The sequence below is a fragment of the Carcharhinus amblyrhynchos genome, chromosome 12 (genome assembly GCF_965287045.1).
Source record: "Carcharhinus amblyrhynchos chromosome 12, sCarAmb.v2.hapA, whole genome shotgun sequence".
NCBI lineage: Eukaryota > Metazoa > Chordata > Chondrichthyes > Carcharhiniformes > Carcharhinidae > Carcharhinus > Carcharhinus amblyrhynchos.
Window position 1 is genome coordinate 88,792,076 of NC_137335.1, and position 22,456 is coordinate 88,814,531.

The 22,456-nt window shown below is 46.4% G+C and overlaps 1 protein-coding gene across 1 annotated transcript in view; it reads right to left on the reverse strand.

Annotated features, from left to right (window-relative positions):
* LOC145351213 (protein-tyrosine kinase 2-beta-like) overlaps positions 1 to 22,456 on the reverse strand; it is a 100,267-nt gene that overhangs the window by 76,917 nt on the left and 894 nt on the right. Inside the window, exons 2-3 of the mRNA XM_080200918.1 lie at positions 7,563 to 7,792; positions 731 to 909 (exon numbers count right to left, since the gene is read on the reverse strand). Coding sequence (XP_080057044.1) covers positions 731 to 909; positions 7,563 to 7,751 — 368 coding nt within the window. The 5' untranslated portion in view covers positions 7,752 to 7,792. The remainder of the gene's footprint in view (positions 1 to 730; positions 910 to 7,562; positions 7,793 to 22,456) is intronic.

A 22,456-nucleotide genomic window follows, 5' to 3' on the forward strand; every position in this document is an offset into this window, starting at 1 on the left:
TCCGAAATGCTGAGTGCCCTTGGACATTTAATTCCCAAACTAGATCCCCTTGTAACCACGTCTCAGCAATCACCATCAAATAATAACCGCCGGTCTCTATGGGATGTGCTGGTTAGGGTACATTAGCTGTGCTAAATTCTCCCTCACTGGTCCTGAACAGGTGTGGTGACTAGGGGATTTTCACAGTAACTTCATTGCAGTGTTAATGTAAGCCTACTTGTGACACGAATAAATAAACTTTATAACTATTTGCGCTGTCAATTCATTAATTTTGTTCCAAATGCTTCATGCATTCAGACACAAGGCAATTAAGTTTGTCCTGTTATCAAATTTCTTACTCTCGTATAATTCCCTGTTGCAATATTCTGTTCACATGTTCCGTCCTTTCCTTTTTATTTTCTGGTAACAATCCACCTCTTCACTAACCTGCAGTCCTACCTGCTCCTTAAAATTGCTTTTCTAATTTTCCATGTTTCCCACCCCAAAACTTTGTTTAGAGGAAAGGTGGAGCTGACGTTACAATCAGATTTGCCAGGAATGAATGACGGAGCAGGCCCAAGGGGGCAAGTGGCCGACTCCTGCTCCTAATTCATACGTTCATCAGCTCACATTGTGGCTTAATCTGAAAGTTCCTCGGCTGCAAAAAATCAAATCTGCCTGGTGTTTCTGACTGATGTGTAATCCACCTCATACACAGCGATACAATACTGACTGCAACAACTGCCATTACCTCCATTCAGCTTCATGATGTAGACTCTCGTACTTAATCTGAACCTCATTGACAGTGAGGTCAGGGTGAAGCCAGTACACTTCATCAGATTTCAGATGCTTCAATCTGAGTCCATAGCAGTTCTTAAAAACGATACTGGGTCCCACTCTCCCACTGTCCAATATTGTGTTAATAATCTCCTGTGGGTAAAGAGAACAGTTGTAATCATTATTAACATCATTGTTTGGGATTGAAACATAACATTTCTGACTTGGCTGAGAGTGAGCCAGTGTCACTGAAGCTATCTTGTGTATCCTCACAATGCTCCCAAGCCATTTCCTGCATTAACCATCTAACATTCATCACCCTCCATATTCCCCTTCAAAACATTCAATGAGGGAGCCTCAACTGCTTCACTGGGCAGGGAATCCCACAGATTCACAACCCTTTGTGAAAAAGTTCAATCAGTAAAGTCCCAGAACCTTGAGGAAAGTACAGGACTTCCACTCATTCCGGGGTCAGCTGAGTGTTTGTTCTTGGAGATGTGGGTCAATAGTTTGGGGTGTCGATTGCAGCAGCTCCATAATCCACCTTATCCCAAATGGAACAGCCATCTCCTGGAGTGTTTGAGGAGGAGGAGAATGGTTTTCTCTATAGTATATCCATGAGGGATATGAGTTTTACTTTTACTCTTTACTTTTCCTCGAAGCTGTGATTATATTCCCCAAGAGACAGTAATCATGCTTTGATTATTATCCCTGGGGGATAGAGTCACCATCAATCTGCTCCCTCATGGATATACTACAGAGAAAACCATTCTCTGCCTCCTCAAACACACCAGGAGGTGGGGATAAGATGGATTAAGGAGCTGCTACAATCGACACCCCAAACAATTAACCCAGATCTCCAAGAACACTCAAGTCACCCTGAAATGAGTGGAAGTCCTGTACTTTCCTCAAGATTCTGGAACGCGACTGATTGAACTTGTTCATGAAGTTTGTGAATCTGTGGAATTCCCTGCCCAGTGAAGCAGTTGAGGCTCCCTCATTGAATGTTTTTAAGGCAAGGATAGATAAATTTTTGAACAGTAAAGGAATTAAGGGTTATAGTGAGGGGGCGGGTAAGTGGAGCTGAGTCCACAAAAAGATCAGCCATGATTTTATTGAATGGCGGGGCAGGCTGGAGGGGCCAAATGGCCTACTCCTGCTCCTGGTTCTTATGAGTTTTTGGTACTCATTGACCACTCGACTATTTATCCAAGACCACCTTTCCCGCAGAGGGCACTCTGGCCACTGCCTTCTGCAGAGGGCACTATTGCCCACTGCCCACTGGAAAGAATCTGACAGGTCTGCACCCGAGAAGGGTCCAAGCTTTCTAACGAGATTGTTGGTCTCTTCCGCTGCCAATGGTTTAAAGTCTGCACCAACACAGAATCGCACAGCTACAGCTGTCCATTGTAAACCCCAACCACACCCGGGAAAGCGAGTGTGGAAAGTGGAAGCTAAGTGTCATTGTCACAGGCTGAGATAGTTCCTTTGTTTGGATCCAGGAGCGAGTTTAATTCAGCTGTGTCTTCCTTGGTGAGCAGTAAGCTTGTTCCACTGAGATTATGACAATTCCATTGTTGCTGCTAAGTGTTACTTTCTTGAGGGTGAAGACAGATGTGGCCATCTGACCTCACATAACTTTACTCTTCCTCGAAGCTAAGTCAGTATCACAGGAATGTTTCCCATGTCCTCTTTCATGGCATCGGGATGCTCATCCTGACCCTCAGCAGCCATCCCCAGCTTCCTGGACCTCCGCATCTCCCAAAGAACTCCTATCCTCGTCCAGTTCACCCTCTGGCATTCCCAATCCCTGGCACAGAACTGCAAGTGCAGCAGATTCACTGAGATCTGACACTCTGGATTTTTTATTTATTTTGTCCCATTATTCAGTTCAAGATAGAACTGGGGTGCCTCATCACTGGGGCAGTGGCGAAGTCCCACTTTGTGGAGCCCTGTGCCCACCTTCATTTCTCATGTCCTTTTGAAGAAACTCCTGAAGCAGAAAGCACTTTGACTGGGACAAGGACACTTCCTTCCAGTTAAGGACACTCTTTTTCAAACTGAACTGATAACGCAGGATCAATTCTTCTAGATAATTTACATCTTTCAGCAAACGCAAACTTCACTTTAATAGCAGCTTTGGGAGTTTCGTGAACAACAAGATCTCTTCCAACAGTTCACCCGTTAGAGTACCTGTCAACAAATGCTTTTCTCTCTGCACCAATTTCATCAATCTTCATAAAAAACCACTATAAGCTCCCTCCAAAGATAGGATGGCCATGTTACTGCACCCTCCATATTAGAATCACAGCTTCAATATTACAGAGCTGAGGAGTAAGCTCCGAATAAATCAGCATTGAATCTTGCATTCACGTTCAACCTGCCATCTATTGAATTGGTATTTGTGAGCTCCTGTTACAAAATGGAAATTTCACTGCAGAATCTCACATCTATATCGTACTCTGCCATCTCACCCACACAGACCCCCAACAAAACACCTCGGGCAAGAACAAATGATCAGAAACGTTGAAAGTTTTAACCACTTTCATCAGGTCCACCTCAGCCGGAAGCTGAGTGTTTCTTTCACTGAGAGTAAACGTAAAACTCATATCCCTCATGGATATACTATAGAGAAAACCATTCTCCTCCTCCTCAAACACACCAGGAGGTGGGGATAAGCTGCTACAATCGACACCCCAAACAATTAACCCAGATCTCCAAGAATACTCAAGTCACCCTGAAATGAGTGGAAGTCCTGTACTTTCCTCAAGATTCTGGAACGCTACTGATTGAACTTGTTCATGAAGTTTGTGAATCTGTGGAATTCCCTGCCCAGTGAAGCAGTTGAGGCTCCCTCATTGAATGTTTTTAAGGCAAGGATAGATAAATTTTTGAACAGTAAAGGAATTAAGGGTTATGGTGAGGGGGCGGGTAAGTGGAGCTGAGTCCACAAAAAGATCAGCCATGATTTTATTGAATGGTGGGGCAGGCTGGAGGGGCCAAATGGCCTACTCCTGCTCCTGGTTCTTATGAGTTTTTGGTACTCATTGACCACTCGACTATTTATCCAAGACCACCTTTCCCGCAGAGGGCACTCTGGCCACTGCCTTCTGTAGAGGGCACTATTGCCCACTGCCCACTGGAAAGAATCTGACAGGTCTGCACCCGAGAAGGGTCCAAGCTTTCTAACGAGATTGTTGGTCTCTTCTGCTGCCAATGGTTTAAAGTCTGCACCAACACAGAATCGCGCAGCTACAGCTGTCCATTGTAAACCCTGGAAAGCGAGTGTGGAAAGTGGAAGCTAAGTGTCATTGTCACAGGCTGAGATAGTTCCTTTGTTTGGATCCAGGAGCGAGTTTAATTCAGCTGTGTCTTCCTTGGTGAGCAGTAAGCTTGTTCCACTGAGATTATGACAATTCCATTGTTGCTGCTAAGTGTTACTTTCTTGAGGGTGAAGACAGATGTGGCCATCTGACCTCACATAACTTTACTCTTCCTCGAAGCTAAGTCAGTATCACAGGAATGTTTCCCATGTCCTCTTTCATGGCATCGGGATGCTCATCCTGACCCTCAGCAGCCATCCCCAGCTTCCTGGACCTCCGCATCTCCCAAAGAACTCCTATCCTCGTCCAGTTCACCCTCTGGCATTCCCAATCCCTGACACAGAACTGCAAGTGCAGCAGATTCACTGAGATCTGACACTCTGGATTTTTTATTTATTTTGTCCCATTATTCAGTTCAAGATAGAACTGGGGTGCCTCATCACTGGGGCAGTGGCGAAGTCCCACTTTGTGGAGCCCTGTGCCCACCTTCATTTCTCATGTCCTTTTGAAGAAACTCCTGAAGCAGAAAGCACTTTGACTGGGACAAGGACACTTCCTTCCAGCTAAGGACACACTTTTTCAAACTGAACTGATAACGCAGGATCAATTCTTCTAGATAATTTACATCTTTCAGCAAACGCAAACCTCGCTTTAATAGCAGCTTTGGGAGTTTCGTGAACAACAAGATCTCTTCCAACAGTTCACCCGTTAGAGTACCTGTCAACAAATGCTTTTCTCTCTGCACCAATTTCATCAATCTTCATAAAAAACCACTATAAGCTCCCTCCAAAGATAGGATGGCCATGTTACTGCACCCTCCATATTAGAATCACAGCTTCAATATTACAGAGCTGAGGAGTGAGCTCCGAATAAATCAGCATTGAATCTTGCATTCACGTTCAACCCGCCATCTATTGAATTGGTATTTGTGAGCTCCTGTTACAAAATGGAAATTTCACTGCAGAATCTCACATCTATATCGTACTCTGCCATCTCACCCACACAGACCCCCAACAAAACACCTCGGGCAAGAACAAATGATCAGAAACGTTGAAAGTTTTAACCACTTTCATCAGGTCCACCTCAGCCGGAAGCTGAGTGTTTCTTTCACTGAGCCATAAAAAGAATTGCAGAAATGCAACAGGCCAAGTGTTTTGGTGCAGTGTGGTACGTTCCACCAGCAATACTCGGCCAGGTCACACGTGCCAGCTCATCAGAAACATCTAGCCTCTCACCATTCATGGAGGGAGGGTTATTTCCTCTAACCCGGGCACCTCGACTAACCCTTCAGATAAACCTCACCCTGGCAGCTTGACAACCTGGAATCAGTCTTAATTTGATCAGTCCAAAGATGTGCAGTGTAGGTGGATTTGCTGTGCTAAATTCTCCCTCAGTGTCACGGGGACTAGCGAGGGCAAATGTATGGGGTTATGAGGATAGGGCCTGGGTGGGATTGTGCAGACTCGATGGGCTGAATGGTCTCCTTCTACACTGTAGGACTCTATGATTCTCTGAAAAAATATTCAGCAAACTAACCACGGAGCTTTCAGATTGTTATCAACTCCAAAGGTTCATTGGTAACCTTGTGAGAAGGAAATCAGCTATTCCGACCCAATCTGGAGGCTTAGATTCTCTTTGAAGGGCCATTCACCAATGGCACAGGAAAGGCCTGGCCACCATCTTGAAGGACAATGTGTGCCAGTCTTGCCAAATGATGCCCGATAATCACTGCATTGGTCTGGCCTGTACGTGACTCCAGTCAACACTGAGGTAGCCCAACAAAAACTGCAGGGAGAAAGTCGACAACCGGCACCTCAGGGCAATTAGGCTCAGGCAGTAAATGCCAGGCCATGAGGATGAATTGGGTTAACAATAATAATGGATAAAGCTGGACAGAATGCTCGAGGACGCTAACATAAAAGACGACACAACAGCTTACAGTCCATTACCCCCGTGCCCACTCGATTCAAAACCTAATCCCTTGGTGCCATTTCACTGGGCACCTCCAGGTGGAAGGGTGTAGATGGGGCTGTCGGAGGGGATTAAATGGGTGGCTGGGGTCAGCGACAGAGGGGGCAGTGACAGAGGGGTCAGTGACAGAGGGGTCAGTGACAGAGGGGGCAGTGACAGAGGGGGCAGTGACACAGGGGTCAGCGACACAGGGGGCAGTGACACAGGGGTCAGTGTTGGGGGGGGTGGTTATGGGGAGGGATGGCACTCGGTGGTGTGTGGTGTATACAGACGGTGAGGAAACAGCCATTTGTAAATTGCTGAGGGGAGGGAGGGGCTGGATGAGTTTTCAGTCCTGAACTCATCAGGGAGCTTGCAAATATCTACCAACTCTAAAGGGAACAACTATTTACACTGCATGGGAAGAGAATGCTGATTGGTTGCCAAGTACCTTGAACTGGTCGAAGTGTTGCCATGGAGATTGCACCAGGGATAGTTAACTGCCAAGTTTTTGTTCAAATTCAAATCAGGCAGGTTGATTTTGATTGGTCAAGGTATTAGCATGGGGAATGAACCGGGTAATAGCTGCCCCTAACTTTTTGTTTAGTTAGAAAAAGGTGCAAATCGTGGACATGTTCCGTTTGGAAAGGACAGGACCCTTGTGTAAATATATGTAGCTTTGAGAGTGGGTGGGTGAGTCACACAGCAAACCTGACTGAGCTTTGACAAAAGGTCAAGTTGACTCAAAACGTCAGCTCATTCCCCTCCTTCCAGATGCTGCCAGACCTGCTGAGACTTTCCAGCATTTTCTCTTTTGGAGCCTGACTGATAATCTTTAATTGCAGAGTAAATTGTTCTCCCCTTTTCTGACTGATTAGTACAAGATAAAAAGCTTCAATAGCATGTTTCTTTATTCAGCAGCACTCAATTTTGGATTGCTAAATAACTTGGTTTTTAAAATGCTTGGGAAGAATTCTACCTGTTTGTGAAATTGTTAAGGGTGAGAATCAGAGGTTTTGGGTGTAATTTGCCACCACTACAGTTACTGAGCAGGTGCGGGTGGTGAAATTACATTCCAATGACTCTCCAGCACAGGAAAAGGCCATTCGGCCCACGAGGTCTGTGCTGCTGTTTACAATCCACACACCCTCCCCCTCTAATCCCCAATCTCCCTGCCGCACAGCCCCTCCTCCAACCACATCTCCCTCACACACAGCAAACCTCCCTTTCAATGCATCACCTCCAGCGGACTTGAGCATTCCCTCTGGCAGTGACATTCTCAGTCCTCCCTGTGCAAAACAATTCCCCCCATCCTTGATATCCGATCCGGCAATGAGTATTTTATATATCAGGCTACTTTATTCTAGCCTGGCTCTCAGACAAATGGAGTCTCTCCCTCTTGGTTTTATCACTGAGTTCTGCTCCTTGCGTTTAGTTTCCAGAGGGCTTTGGCTGTTGTTCTGTCATTAACACATTTTGCTGCAACTAATGCAGATGAACCGAAGGAGAATCAGTGAGAGAATCGAGCCTTACCCTGATTTCTGTTGTCTGGTCGCATTTAATCAGTTTGAAGTTTTTAGTCAGGTTGATGCTGGTGGTACTGCAGAAACAGATTTTAAGGATCTTCATGGCTTGGCCCTCCTCAGAGCTCTTGGATCTAACACATAGAGCCTGAGTGGTGGCATCTACCCATGTTTCCAAAGGGTTCTGATTTCCTGTCATTTTCAAAGCTTCAGCTTTCCTGGGAAAACACCATCACTAACCTGGGGAAAAATAAACACATTATTATCCATTAAAAAAAAAACAAGCTTCAATAAATAAACACAGAAAGTACCTCTCTCAGGCCTGAACTAGCACCATCTTGTCCCCGCAACGTTTGGAGAGAGCTGGGAAAGTATGGGATTGCTTCCCGCTGTGGATGGAATAGAGGGATAGGAGGAGGCCATTCTTTTCCTTGAGTCAGTCCCATCGTTCAATCAGATCATGGCGAACCTGCCCCCAACTCCACCTACCCACCACAGCTCCATATCGCTAAATAACACAAACTGATTCATCCCCTCACCCCACCCCACCCCACCTGCCCCCTTCCCTCCTCCCTCACCCCCAGTGTCCACGGCCTTCTGAGGGAGAGGATTCTAGAATCTCACTGTGTGAACGAGGGCTCCCTGCTCACCCTGACCAGCCCAGCTAACTGCACCGTAGACATACAAGGAGCAGAACCCAGTGTAAGTGGAAATAACTAACCTTTCTGAACTCAAATTGTTCCTGTGATCTGGAAAAACACCGAAAATTTTCTAAAGTTCAGCATCAAGTAAACAGAAAGTGTCAGTGACAGATTTCTTACATTGCCACAGTGACTATACTTCAGATACAGTCATAAAGCCACAGAGGTTTACAGCATGGAAACAGGCCCTTTGGCCCAACTTGTCCATGCTGCCTTTTTTTTTAAAATCCCTAAGCTAATCCCAATTGCCCACATTTGGCCAATATCCCTCTATACCCCTCGTACCCATGTAACTGTCTAAATGCTTTTTAAAAAGATAAAATTGTACCCACCTCTACTACAACCTCTGGCAGCTTGTTCCAGACACTCACCAGCCTCTGTGTGTAAAAATTGCACCTCTAGACATCTCTCCCCTCTCACCTTAAACCTATGCCCTCTAGTTTTAAACTCCCCTACCTTTGGGAAAAATATTGACTATCTACCTTGTCTCTGCCCCTCATTATTTTGTAGACCTCTATAAGATCACCCCTCAGCCTCCTACGCTCCAGAGAGAAAAGTCCCAGTCTATCCAGCCTCTCCTTATAACTCAATCCATCAAGTCCCAGTGGCATCCTAGTATATCTTTTCTGCACTCTTTCTAGTTTAATAATATCCTTTCTATAATAGGGTGACCAGAACTGTACACAGTATTCCAAGTGTGGCCTTACCAATGTCTTGTACAACTTCAACAAGACGTCCCAACTCCTGTATTCAATGTTCTGATCGATGAAACCAAGCATGTTGAATGCCTTCTTCACCACTCTGTCCACCTGTGACTCCAATTTCAAAGAGCTATGAACATGTACCCCTAGATCTCTTTGTTCTGTAACTCTCCCTAACGCCCTACCATTAACTGAGTAAGTCCTGCCCTGGTTCAATCTACCAAAATGCATCACCTCTCATTTGTCTAAATTAAACTCCATCTGCCATTCATCAGCCCACTGGCCCAATTGATCAAGATCTTGTTGCAATTGGAGATAACTTTCTTCACTGTCCACTATGCCACCAATCTTGGTGTTATCTGCAAACTTACTAACCATGCCTCCTATATTCTCATCCAAATCATTAATATAAATGACAAATAACAGCAGACCCAGAACTGATCCCTGAGGCACACCGCTGGTCACAGGCCTCCAGTTTGAAAATCAATTCTCTGCAGTCACCCTCTGGCTTCTGTCAGGAAGTTAATTTTGTATCCATTTAGATACCTCACCCTGGATCCCATGAGATTTAACTTTATGGAACAACCTACCATGTGGTACCTTGTCAAAGGCTTTGCTAGAGTCCATGTAGACAACATCAACTGCACTGCCCTCATCTACCTTCTTGATTACACCTTCAAAAAATTCAATCAAATTTGTGAGACATGATTTTTATACTCACAAAGCCATGCTGATTGTCCCTAATCAGTCCTTGCATCTCTAAATTCCTGTAGATCCTGTCTCTCAAAATACCTTCCAACAATTTACCCACCACAGATGTGAGACTCACTGGCCTGTAGTTCCCAGGCTTTTCCCTGCAGCCCTTTTTAAACAAAGGCACAACATTTGCCACTCTCCAATCTTCAGGCACCTCACCCGTGACTATCGATGATTCAAATATCTTGGCTAGGGGACCCACAATTTCCTCCCTAGCCTCCCACAATGTACTGGGACACAATTCATCAGAACCCAGGGATTTATCTACCTTGATGCGCTTTAAGACTTCCAGCATCTCCTGGCATTTCATTGGTTGTATCATTCAACACTCAGGGAGAATGCTCTATAAATATCCATATTTCTTTTATTCAATTTTGATAATTTTCATCCAGTCCAGCTAGTTTGATTTAATTTATTATTGTCATGTGTTAGCATACAGTGAAAAGTATTGTTTCTTGCGCGCTTTACAGACAAGGCATACCATTCATAGAGAAGGAAAGGAGAGAGTGCAGAACATAGTGTTACAGTCATAGCTAGAGTACAGAGAAAGGTAATGCAAGGTAGACCCATTCAAAAGTCTGAGGGCAGTACATAGAACATAGAACATAGAACATTACAGCGCGGAACAGGCCCTTCGGCCCACAATGTTGCGCCGACCAGTCTTATTTTAAAAAAAAACATTGACCCACTAATCTAAACCAATCCCTTTTCGTCCATAAACCTATCCACCAATCTCTTAAACGCCCCCAAACTAGGCGCATTTACAACTGCAGCAGGCAGGGCATTCCAGTCCCTCACCACCCTCTGGGTAAAGAACCTGCCCCTGACATCCGTCCTATAACTACCGCCCCTTAATTTAAAGCCATGCCCCCTCGTGCTAGCTTTCTCCATCCGAGGAAACAGGCTATCACCATCCACCCTATCTAAACCTCTAATCATCTTATATGTTTCTATAAGATCCCCTCTTAGCCGCCTTCTTTCCAGTGAAAACAACCCCAAATCCCTCAGTCTCTCCTCATAGGACCTCCCCTGCATACCAGGCAACATCCTGGTAAACCTCCTCTGCACCCTCTCCAAAGCCTCCACATCCTTCCTGTAATGTGGGGACCAGAACTGCACACAGTACTCCAAGTGCGGCCGCACCAGAGTTGTGTACAGTTGCAACATGACGCTGCGACTCCTAAATTCAATCCCCCTACCAATAAACGCCAAGACACCGTACGCCTTCTTAACAACCTTATCTACTTGATTCCCAACTTTCAGGGATCTATGTACACATACACCTAGATCCCTCTGCTCCTCCACTCTATTCAAAGTCCTCCCGTTAGCCCTATACTCAACACATCTGTTATTCCTACCGAAATGGATTACCTCACACTTCTCCGCATTAAACTCCATCCGCCACCTCTTGGCCCAGCTCTGCAACCTGTCCAAGTCACCCTGCAAACTTCGACACCCTTCCTCACAATCTACCACACCTCCGACTTTGGTGTCATCAGCAAACTTACTAATCCACCCAACTATACCCTCATCCAGATCATTAATAAAGATTACAAACAGATTAATAAAGATTAGGGAAGAAGCTGTTCTCGAGTTGGTTGGTACGTGACCTCAGACTTTTGTATCTTTTTCCAATGGAAGAAGGTAGAAGAGAGAATGTCCTGGATGCATGGGGTCCTTAATTATGCTGCCTGTTTTGCCGAGGCAGCAGGAAGTGGAGACAGAGTCAATGGATGGGAGGCTGGTTTGCATGATGGACTGGGCTACATTCATGATTCTTGTAATTTCTCGCAGTCTTGGGCAGAGCAGAAGCCACACCAAGCTTTGATACAACGAAAAAGAATGCTTTCTATGGTGCATCTGTAAAGATTGGTGAGAGTTGTAGATAATATGCCAAGTTTCCTTAGTTTCTTGAGAAAGTAGAGGCGTTGGTGGGCTTTCTTAATTATAGTGTCAGCATGGGGAACCAGGACAGGTTGTTAGCGATCTGGACACCTAGAAACTTGATCCTTTCGACTTCATCCCCATTGATGTGGACAGGGGCATGTTCTCCTCTACGCTTCCTGAAAGCAATGACAATCTCCTTTGCTTTGTTGACATTGAGGGAGAGATCATTATTTCTGCACATGTTCCCCAGATTCTCTATCTCATTCCTATGTGCCTATCTTCACAGAATGTGATTTATAGAACTGTACTAAGCAGTGAGATGTTATGATTTTGGATCATTAGAGAGAAAGGGCTAAAGGTAGACAAGTCTCCTGCTCCTGATGGAGTGCATCCTTGGGACTAAAAGAGATGGCGGGGGAAATAGCAAATGCACTAGTGGTAATTTACCAAAATTTGCTGGGGTGATTCCTACAGATTGGAAAACAGAAAATGTGATGCCACTGTTTTAAAAAGGAGGTAGACAAAAAGTGGGTAACTACAGGCCGGTTAGCTTAACTTCTGTAGTCGGGAAATCTATCATCAAGGAAGAAGTCTGGATATAAATTGTCCCACTGGGAAGATGCAGCATGGGTTCATGAAGGGTGGGTCATGTTTGACTAATTTGGCAGAATTCTTTGAGAACATTACATGTGCAGTGGACAATGGGGAACCTGTGGATGTGATGTGTCTGAATTTCCAGAAGGCATTTAACAAGGTGCTGCACCAAAGACTGTTATATAAGATAAAGGTGCACAGTGTTACGGGTCATGTATTAGCATGGATAGAGGATTGGTTAACTAACAGAAAGCAAAGAGTGGGGAAAATAGGTGTTTTTCTGGTTGGTGATCAGTGACTATTGGTGTGCCTCAGGGATCAGTGTTGGGGCCGCAATTGTTTAAGATTTATATAGATGATTTGGAGTCGGGGACCAAGTGTAGTGTGTCAAAATTCGCAGATGACACAAAGATGGGAGGCAGAGCAAAGCGTGGAGAGGATGCTGAAAGTCTGCAAAGGAATATAGATGGTCTAAGTGAGTGGGCGAGGGTCTGGCAGATGGAGTACAATGTTGGTAAATGTGAGGTCATCCATTTTGATAGGAATGGGCTATTATTTAAATGGTAAAAAATTGCAGCGTGCTGCTGTGCAGAGGGATCTGGGTGTCCTTGTGCAGGAATCTCAAGGAGTTGGTTTGCAGGTGCAGCAGGTAATTAAGAAGGCAAATGGAATTTTGTCCTTCATTGCTAGAGGGATGGAGTTTAAAAACAGCGAGGTTATGTTACAGCTGTATAAGGTGCTGGTGAGGTCACACCTGGAGTACTGTGTACAGTTTTGGTCTCCTTATTTGAGAAAGGATATACTGGCACTGGAGGGGGTGCAGAGGAGATTCACTAGGTTGATTCCGGAGTTGAGAGGATTGGTTTATGAGGAGAGACTGAAGGTATACTCATTGGAATTCAGAGGAAGGAGAGGGAGATCTTATAGAAACATATAAGATTATGAAGGGAATAGATAAGATAGAAGCAGGGAGGTTGTTTCCACTGGCGGGTGAAACTAGAACTAGGGGGCATGGCCTCAAAATAAGGGGGAGCAGATTTAGGACTGAGTTGAGGAGGAACTTCTTCACACAAAGGGTTGTGAATCTGTGGAATTCCCTGCCCAGTGAAGCAGTTGAGGCTCCCTCATTGAATGTTTTTAAGGTAAGGATAGATACATTTTTGAACAGTAAAAGAATTAAGGGATATGGTTAGAGAGCAAGTAAGAGGAGCTGAGTCCACAAAAAGATCAGTCTTGATCTTATTGAATGGCGGAGCAGGCTCACGGGGTCAGATAGCCTACTCTTACTCCTAGTGCTTATGTTCTTATTAAGATGGGGTTGAGGGAATCTGCCGCTGGGAATTTCACACTCCTCTACTCATTTCAGAGGTCCTGCTTGGGTGTATCCTCTCTACCAGCACCACATTGGGTAATGAAACAGCCAATCACAAGAGCTAGGAGCAGGAGTAGGCCATTCAGCCCATCAAGCCTGTTCTGCCATTCAATTTGAATTTGACTGACCTCAGGATTCAACTCCATTTTCCCACCTGCTTCCCATATAACTCAATTCCCAAAAATCCAACCCAAAAATATTCACCAATGGGCCATCCACAAACCCCGGAAATAGATTCACAACACTTTGAGGGAAGAAATCTCCCCTCACCTCAGTTGGAACTGCTCCTAATCCCGAGACCACCCCACGCCCCAACCCCTGGCAGTGAGGGGAAAGGTCAGTTATTCAGCAGATTCACCCAGAGAGCATGGAGTTTGTCTCAAAAAGTCACTGCATTTCTCTATAAGCGGAGTACCTTCACATTTCTCAATTCTGTGTTTTAAAAATGTTTAGACAGTTACATGGGTAAGATGGGTAGAGGGGGATATGGGCCAAATGCGGGCAATTGGGACATGCTTAGTGGTTAAAATAAAAGAGCAGAATGTACAAGTTGGGCTGAAGGGCCTGTAAACCTCGATGACCCCCATGACTCTATGACATCTGAATTTGATTGTCAGCCATGATTATAATGAACGGTGGAGCAGATTTGAAGGGCCAAATGGCCTCCTCCTGCTTCTATGTTTCTACGTTTCGCTGCTCTCCACCTCTGGTGCTTCTGATCCAACACTGAGGACAAAACCCCCACGACCAAAGTTCTCAGAATGGGCTGCACCGCGACAACTCACTGAAGCTTCGCTGCGACGGCCAACTGTTCACAGGCACGGTTCCCTCATTCCAAAGGTGAGGATATTGAGGAGATACCACATAAGGGAAAAGGTGGCAAAGCACATGGGATAAAAACAGAACATTCTGGAAATCCTCAGCGAGTCCAGCAGCATCAGTGAACAGTCTGGGTGATCCTCCTTCGGAGCTCAAAGCAAATACAATCACAGCCCAAATAGAGGCAAGAAGCACAAAAACTGAGAAGTGATATTAAAACTTTATAAAGCTCTGGTTAACTCCAACTCGAGTTTCATCTCCAGTTCTGATCACCACACTTTCAGGAGGATGTGAGGATTTTGAGAGGGTGCAGAGGGAGATTTACCAGGATGGTTTCGGAGATCGGGCGGGGTGTGGGGGGTGCTTGTGGGGGGGGGGGCGTTGGGATTTTAGTTCGAGGGGTGGGTTGGAGAATCTGGGCTCAGGTGGACAAAGAGAAGCTGTTCCCATTGGCTGACCGTCCAAGGATTAGGGGGCACAGGTTTAAAGTTCTGTGCAACAAAAGAGAGGGTGAGGGGCAGGGGTTCGGAGCGGAGGATGGCAGGGGTGAGGGTGTAGGTGTGGGTGAGGGGTCAGGGATGAGGGGTGAGGAAATAGGAGTAGGGTGGGGATGAGGGTATGGGTGAGGGTGAAGGGTTGTGGGTGTGGGGTTGTTGGTGTGGGGTGTGCGTGAGGGGTGAGGGTGTGGGAGTACGGGGTGGGTGTGGGGAGGAAGGATGTTTCTCTCGCACAGCGAGTGGTAAGGATGACAGGGACTCACCGCTCTGAGACAGTGAAGCAGAATCGATAAACAACATCGAAAGGCACTTGGAAATCCACTTGAAGGAAAGGAACTTTGACGCTACAGCAGCGACGGAGTGGGGGAGCGACGCTGACTGGATTACTCCACGGGGAGCTAGTATGGATTCAATGGGCTGAATAGCCTCTCTTTGCGGTATAAATAATTCTGCAGCTCTCAGTTACATATTATTTGAAAAATAAAAATATAAATGGGGTAAAAGGATCTGTGAATACAAATGTACAAACCACCAGAAGTTGTGAGAACATAAGAACATAAGAAATAGGAGCAGGAGTAGGCCATCTGGCCCTTCGAGCCTGCCCCGCCATTCAATAAGATCATGGCTGATCTGTCGTGGCTCAGTTCCACTTTCCCGCCCTCTCCCCATAACCCTTAATCCCCTCTCTTATCAAAAACCCATCAACCCGCTTCTTAAAAATATTTAGCGAGGCAGCCTCCACCACTTCAACGGGCAGAGAATTCCAGAGATTCACCACCCTTTGAGTGAAGAAGTTCCTCCTCAACTCCGTTCTAAACCGCCTCCCCTTTATCTTGAGGCTGTGCCCCCTAGTCCTACTATCCTTTCTGAGCGGGAAGAGTCTCTCCACCTCTATCCTATCCATCCCATTCATCATCTTATACGTCTCAATGAGATCTCCCCTCATTCTTCTAAACTCTAACGAGTACAAGCCTAGTTTATTCAGCCTCTCCTCATAGCTCAACCCCCTCAACTCCGGCATCAGCCTAGTAAACCTCCTCTGCACTCCCTCCAAGGCCAAAATATCCTTGCGTAAGTGCGGCGACCAAAACTGCACACAGTACTCCAGCTGCGGCCTCACCAATGCCCTATACAGCCGCAGCAAGACCTCCCTACTTTTATATTCAATCCCCTTCGCTATGAAGGCCAGCATCCCATTCGCCTTCCTGACCACCTGCTGCATCTGCAGGCTGGGCTTTTGCAACTCATGCGCAAGGACCCCGAGGTCCCTCTGCACCGTCGCCTGCTGCAGTTTTTCTCCACGTAAGTAATAGTCCTTCCTACCATTATTCCTACCAAAGTGGACCACCTCGCATTTGCCAACATTAAATTCCATTTGCCAGTTCCTGGCCCATTCGCCCAGTCTATCTAGATCCTTCTGCAGAGTCTCCACACCCTCCGCGCAATTTGCCGTTCCCCCAATCTTGGTGTCATCAGCAAATTTCGACACCATACACTCGGTTCCCTCCTCCAGATCATCTATATAAATGGTAAATAGCTGAGGCCCCAGCACCGACCCCTGGGACACTCCACTAGTCACCAACCGCCAATCCGAATAGCACCCATTGACCTCCACTCTCTGCCTCCTATTTGACAGCCAATCCTCTATCCACGCTAACACCCTACCCCCAACTCCATGCCCCCTGACCTTCTGCAATAATCTCTTGTGAGGTACCTTGTCAAACACCTTCTGAAAATCCAGAAAGACCACATCCACCGGCTCTCCTCTATCCACCGCCCTAGACACATCCTCATAGAACTCCAATAAATTCGTCAGACACGACTTCCCCTTAACGAAACCGTGTTGCGTCTGCTCTATCAAACAATTCCCCTCAAGATGCCTCGCTATTTCCTCCTTGATGACAGATTCTAACATTTAATAAGGTGATAAAATTTGAAAATAAAGAAGTCAGCTTCAGTGTCTGTCAAACCTTTCTCTGACCACACTCAGAAAGTTGCTTCATAATATTCCACAAGGATGGACAGGCAATGTGGATGAGGTTTACAGGGATAAGTAGGGATAAAACTATCAGCTAAGGAGGAACAGGTGGGATCTCTATTCTGTGAAAAACAGGAAGCTTAGGAGTGACTTCAGGTCAATGTCTTGAAAATGATGAAAGGTTTAAAGGAAGATGGAAATGTGTTAGAAGCAGTTCAGAGACGGTTTACTGAAACCGTACGAGGAGTGGTCGGGTTGTGTTACGAGGAAAGGTTCAAGAAGTTACATTTTTACTCACAGAAGGCAAGAAGCGACTTGATCAACACCTTTCAGATCCTGAGGGTGGATGTGGAGAGGACGTTTCCTCTTTTGGGAGGACTAGGGGTCACTGTTTAAAAATAAGAAGTGCCTCATTTAACACACGGATGAGAAATGTTTTCTCTGAGGTTCTGGAGTCTCGGGAACTCTCTTCCTCGAAAGGCAGCTGAAGCAGAGCCTTGAGATATGTTTAAAACAGAGCTAGGTAGATTCTTGACTAAGGAGGGGGTGAAAGGTTATTGGGGTCAGCAGGGTTGTGGGATTAAGGTTACAGTCAGATCAACCATGATCTTATTAAATGGTGTAGCAGGCTCGAGAAGCAGAGTGGCCTCCTCCTACTCCTAATTGGTAAGTTGGTATGTAATGGTGACGGGGGACATAGGATTCTCGACCCCATTTCTGACGGGTCCCATTTGTGTCAGCAAGCGAGGGGGTGGGGAACGGAAGGCAATCTCAGCAGGCCCACTTCAAATTGATGCAGAGTTCAAGCAGACCCCTACCTTCACTGTTATACTGGAGTAACCCTCAGTGTGGGAACCGACTTCGATCGAATAGATTAAAATACTCTCGGAGAGCAGATAACATCTGTTCTGCAGATGGTACAAAACTTGGAAGCTTTGTGAACTGTGAAGAGGTCAGTTTAGAACCTCAAAAGGGACACAGATGATTTAGCGGAATGGTGATAGGAAAATAAAGGTAGTTTTACGGGAATCTGTGTTTGAATTGGTGAATATTAGAAATAAGATAAAAGCAAAATGCTGGAATCTGAAACAAAAACAGAAAAATGCTGGAAAATTTCAGCAGGTCTGGCAGCCTCTGTACAGGGGGAACAGAGCCAACATTGCAACATTCCAGGGATAAAACACTTCACTGACAAAGATAGATCGGAGAAGTTAGGACTGTTTTCGTTAATACTTCTATTACTTAGAGTTATCACTTTACTTGCAGAGGTTGTTCTATGCTTTATAGTTTGTAAGGGTTATATTTGGCACTAATGAGGTGCAGGAAAGAAGAGCTCTAGTGGATTGGATATAGTCTAATATCCAACATCTTCCAAAGGTTCAATCTAAAGGCATCATGGCAGGAGAGTGCCAAGTTGTGGTGTGCTCTTCGTGCTAACATAAGAAATAGGAGCAGGAGTAGACCATCTAGCCCTTCGAGCCTGCCCCGCCATTCAATAAGATCATGGCTGATCTGTCGTGGCTCAGTTCCACTTTCCCGCTTTCTCCCCATAACCCTTAATTCCCTTGCCTACCAAAAACCCATCAACCCGCGTCTTAAATATATTTAGCGAGGCAGCCTCCACCACTTCAATGGGCAGAGAATTCCAGAGGTTCACCACCCTTTGAGGGAAGAAGTTCCTCCTCAACTCCGTTCTAAACTGCACCCCCCCCTTATCTTGAGGCTGTGCCCTCTAGTCCTACTGTCCTTTCTGAGCAGGAAGAATCTCTCTACCTCTACCCTATCCATCCCCTTCATTATCTTATACGTCTCTATAAGATCCCCCCTCATCCTTCTAAACTCCAACGAGTACAGACCCAGTCTATTTAGTCTCTCTTCATAGTCCAACCCCCTCATCTCTGGTATCAGCCGAGTGAACCTCCTCTGCACTCCCTCCAAGGCCAAAATATCCTTGCGTAAGTGCGGCGACCAAAACTGCACACAGTACTCCAGCTGCGGCCTCACCAGTGCCCCGTACAGCTGCAGCAAAACCTCCCTGCTTTTATATTCAATCCCCCTCGCTATAAAGGCCAACATCCCATTCGCCTTCTTGATCACCTGCTGCACCTGCAGACTGGGTTTTTGCGACTCATGCACAAGGACCCCCAGGTCCCTCTGTACCGTAGCATGCTGCAGCTTTTCGCCCTTTAAATAGTAATCCCTCCTGCTATTATTCCTGCCAGGGATAATAGTAGGGAAGCCAGGAACATTTCCGTTGCTCAGGGCCAGCATGTGTGCAGGAAGTGTCTCCAACCGGAGCTCCTAGAAGCTCGCGTTGTGGAGCTGGAGCAGCGGCTGGCGACACTATGGAGCATCCTTGAGGCAGTGAGTATTGTGAATCGCACATATAGAGAGATGGTCATACCCTGGCTCAGATTCTGTAGGCAGGAAGGGAATGGGTGAGCACCAGACAGAGCAAGAGAGAAAGGCAGGAAGTGCAGGAGTCTCCTGTGACCATTCCCCTGTTAAACAGATATACCGCTTTGGATACTGTTGGGGGGAATGACCTCTCTGGGGAAAGCAGCAGCAGCCAAACTCATTGCACCATGGTTAGTTCTGCTGTAGAGGGGAGGGGTAGAAAGTGTGCTGGTGCTATAGTTACAGGGGATTCAAATGTAAGGGGAATAGACAGGCGTTTCTGTGGCTGCAAACCAGTCTCCAGGATGGTATGTTGCCTCCCTGGTGCTCGGGTCAAGGACGTCTCAGAGCGGCTGCAGGATATTCTGAAAGGGGAGGGGGAACAGCCAGTGGTCGGAGAGCACGTTGGTACAAGTGACAATTTAAAAAGGGATGAAGTTCTAAAAGCAGAAATAGGGAGCTCGGAAGAATGTTAAGAAATCGGACCTCAGAGGTAGTGATCTCAGGATTAATACCGATGCCACGTGCTAGTCAGAGTAGAAATAGCAGGGAATGATGGATGAATATGTGGCTGAAGAGATGGAGTGAGGGAAAGAGTTTCAGATTCCTGGGCCATAGGAACTGGATGGGTTACACCTGGGCAGGTCCGGATCTGATATCCACGGGAGAATATTGATTAGGGTGGTTTGGGAGGGTTGCACTAAAATGGCAGGGGGATGGGAACGGATGGAAGGAGTCAGAAGAAACATAACCGGCAGAGAAACGAAGGGCCAGATTTAAACAGTGGGGACGAGAGAAGGAATTTTTACTTACGGGGAAAAGGAAGAGGATGGGGCCTGGGTGGGTGGTATGTGTGGGGGTGGTGGTGGGGGTGGTGGGGGGGGGGATCAGGATATTAAATTCGATGATCAGCCGTGATCAAAATGAATGACGGAGCAGACTCGAAGGGCAGAATGGCCACCTCCTGCTTCTAGTTTCTATGTTAGCGGTTTGCGCGGAAGGATATATTACAGCATCTTCTACCCTGCAACACCTCTTCCCTTCAACTCAAAAACTGTCACCTTATCAGCCAGTCTTTCTGCAAACCCGATCTCACCAGTCAGACCCCCAGCTGGAAGGCAGACTTCAAGGTGCAAATCTGAGCTGCTGCAAATCAGAAGAGAAATAATCACGAGCCCAGGATACTGTGGTGTACCCATTGCCAGAAATACACTCGCTAAAGCTCAGCAGGTTCAGGTCTCTTCAACCTCAAAGCTCAATGTCTATATCATTTAATTTTAAATAGATTTTTTTATAGACTGAACACTGTCTCACTTTACACGTACCTTCCATACCCTGCAGGTATGGAAGAGATTAAATATCTTTGATTCAGATTTATTCATCCAGATCGATAAAGGACCAGACAGGAAAACGAGCAAGAGGGTTAACTCAGGAGAGAATTCTTAATGGAATATTTCAAAATTCAAGAAAACGATGGGTATTTCTATCAAAGGGGCGTTTATACAGTGCCGTTAATGTGGTAAAAGTGTGCAGGACCATTCACAGGGCAAACAAAATGGGACATTGCTGGAAAATCTCAGCAGGTCTGGTAGCATCTTGCTGACAGACCAGCCGAATCTTCCAGCTTTTTCTTCTTTGGTTTCAGATTCCAGCACCCGCAGTAATTTGCTTTTACTAAAATACGACACTGAGCTAGACAAGGAGATATGGAGCCAGCGAAAGAGCGAAGAGTCACAGAGCGTCCGCAGGGAGGACAGACACTTAGCCAGGGGGTTCGACAAGTTTGCGACTTGGCAGCTTCCAATGGTGAAGTGATTAAAATTGGCCTGCTCAAGAGGCTCGGGCTGGAGAGGATTGGAGGAGGTTAGAGATAGGGAGGGGGGGGTGGGGTGGGGCCATGAAGGGATTTGAAAACAAGGACGAGAATATTAAAGCTGGAAGTGTTGTTGGATCCTGAACCATTGCAGGTCAGCGAGCAAAGGGCTGACGTGTAAACAGGCCTCAGCGCAAGCTGGCAAATTGGAGCAAAGCTTTGGGTGCAGTCACCTTTATACAGTTGGAGCGTGCCTAATAGGATTATAGGCAGGGGTGAGAGAAACAGCGAGAGCTCACTGGGGAAGCTGTTAATAAATGCTGAAACACAAGGCAGACTAACCATTACACCATACAAACTAGGAGTAGGAGGAGGCCACTCAGCCCCTCGGGTCTGCCCCCCCATTCAATAAGATCATGGCTGATCTGATTGTAACTTCAACCCCGCATTGCTGCCAACCCTCCCCATAACCTTTCACCTCCTGTGTTAATCAAGAATCTATCCAACTCTGCCCTAACAATATTCACAGGCTCTGCTTCCACTGCCTTTTGAGGGAGAGAGTTCCAGAGAGAGGAGGCCAGAATCCCAGTCAAATTACCCTCTGCCCCCATGATGCGCCCAGCTGCAGAGTAACGGAACGAAGGGTTAGAGCGAAGTCATCCTTATCTTTCATGGCACAGTGGCACAGTGGTTAGCTCGGCTGCCTTACAGCACCAGGCACACTGGTTCGATCCCTGGCTCGGGTCACTGTCTGTGTGGAGTCTGCACATTCTCCCCGTGTCTGCGTGGGTTTCCTCCGGGTGCTCCGGTTTCCGCCCACAGTCTGAAGATGTGCAGGTTAGGTCCCCAGGCAGATTAGGGGGATTAGCTGGGTAATACTGTGGTTAGGTGGATAGGCTGCCAATGGACCGAATGGCCTCCTTCTGCACCACAGGGATTCTAGGATTCTATGAAATATCAGAGTGGTTCAGGCACTGGATGGTCAGAGGTTGTGCATTTTGCAGGTGAAGCTAACTATTGGGTACATCCTGATTGACCTGCTGTATACTGGAACCCAAAACCACACTGAGGACAACACGACCTAGCCCAATTTCAGGGAGTTGTGCAGCGTACCATCCGGGCCATCCCAGTGTGAGTACTTCTGGAAAAATCTCATCAAGCAAGTTCAGCAACAAGCAAACCTCAGGAATGATGGAACTGCCGACTCCAGGCCAGCGAGATGTCCTCTCTGTCTTCATGGGAATATAATCTAACCAGGAAGGGGAGAATGAGATGCTTACAACACTTCAGCTGACTGGTGGTCAGATTGTGAGTGTGAAATGGCAGAATAATGAGGAAATAGAGCTCTGAATGTGTGGGGAACTGACGTCAGTGAAAACCTTTTGCAAA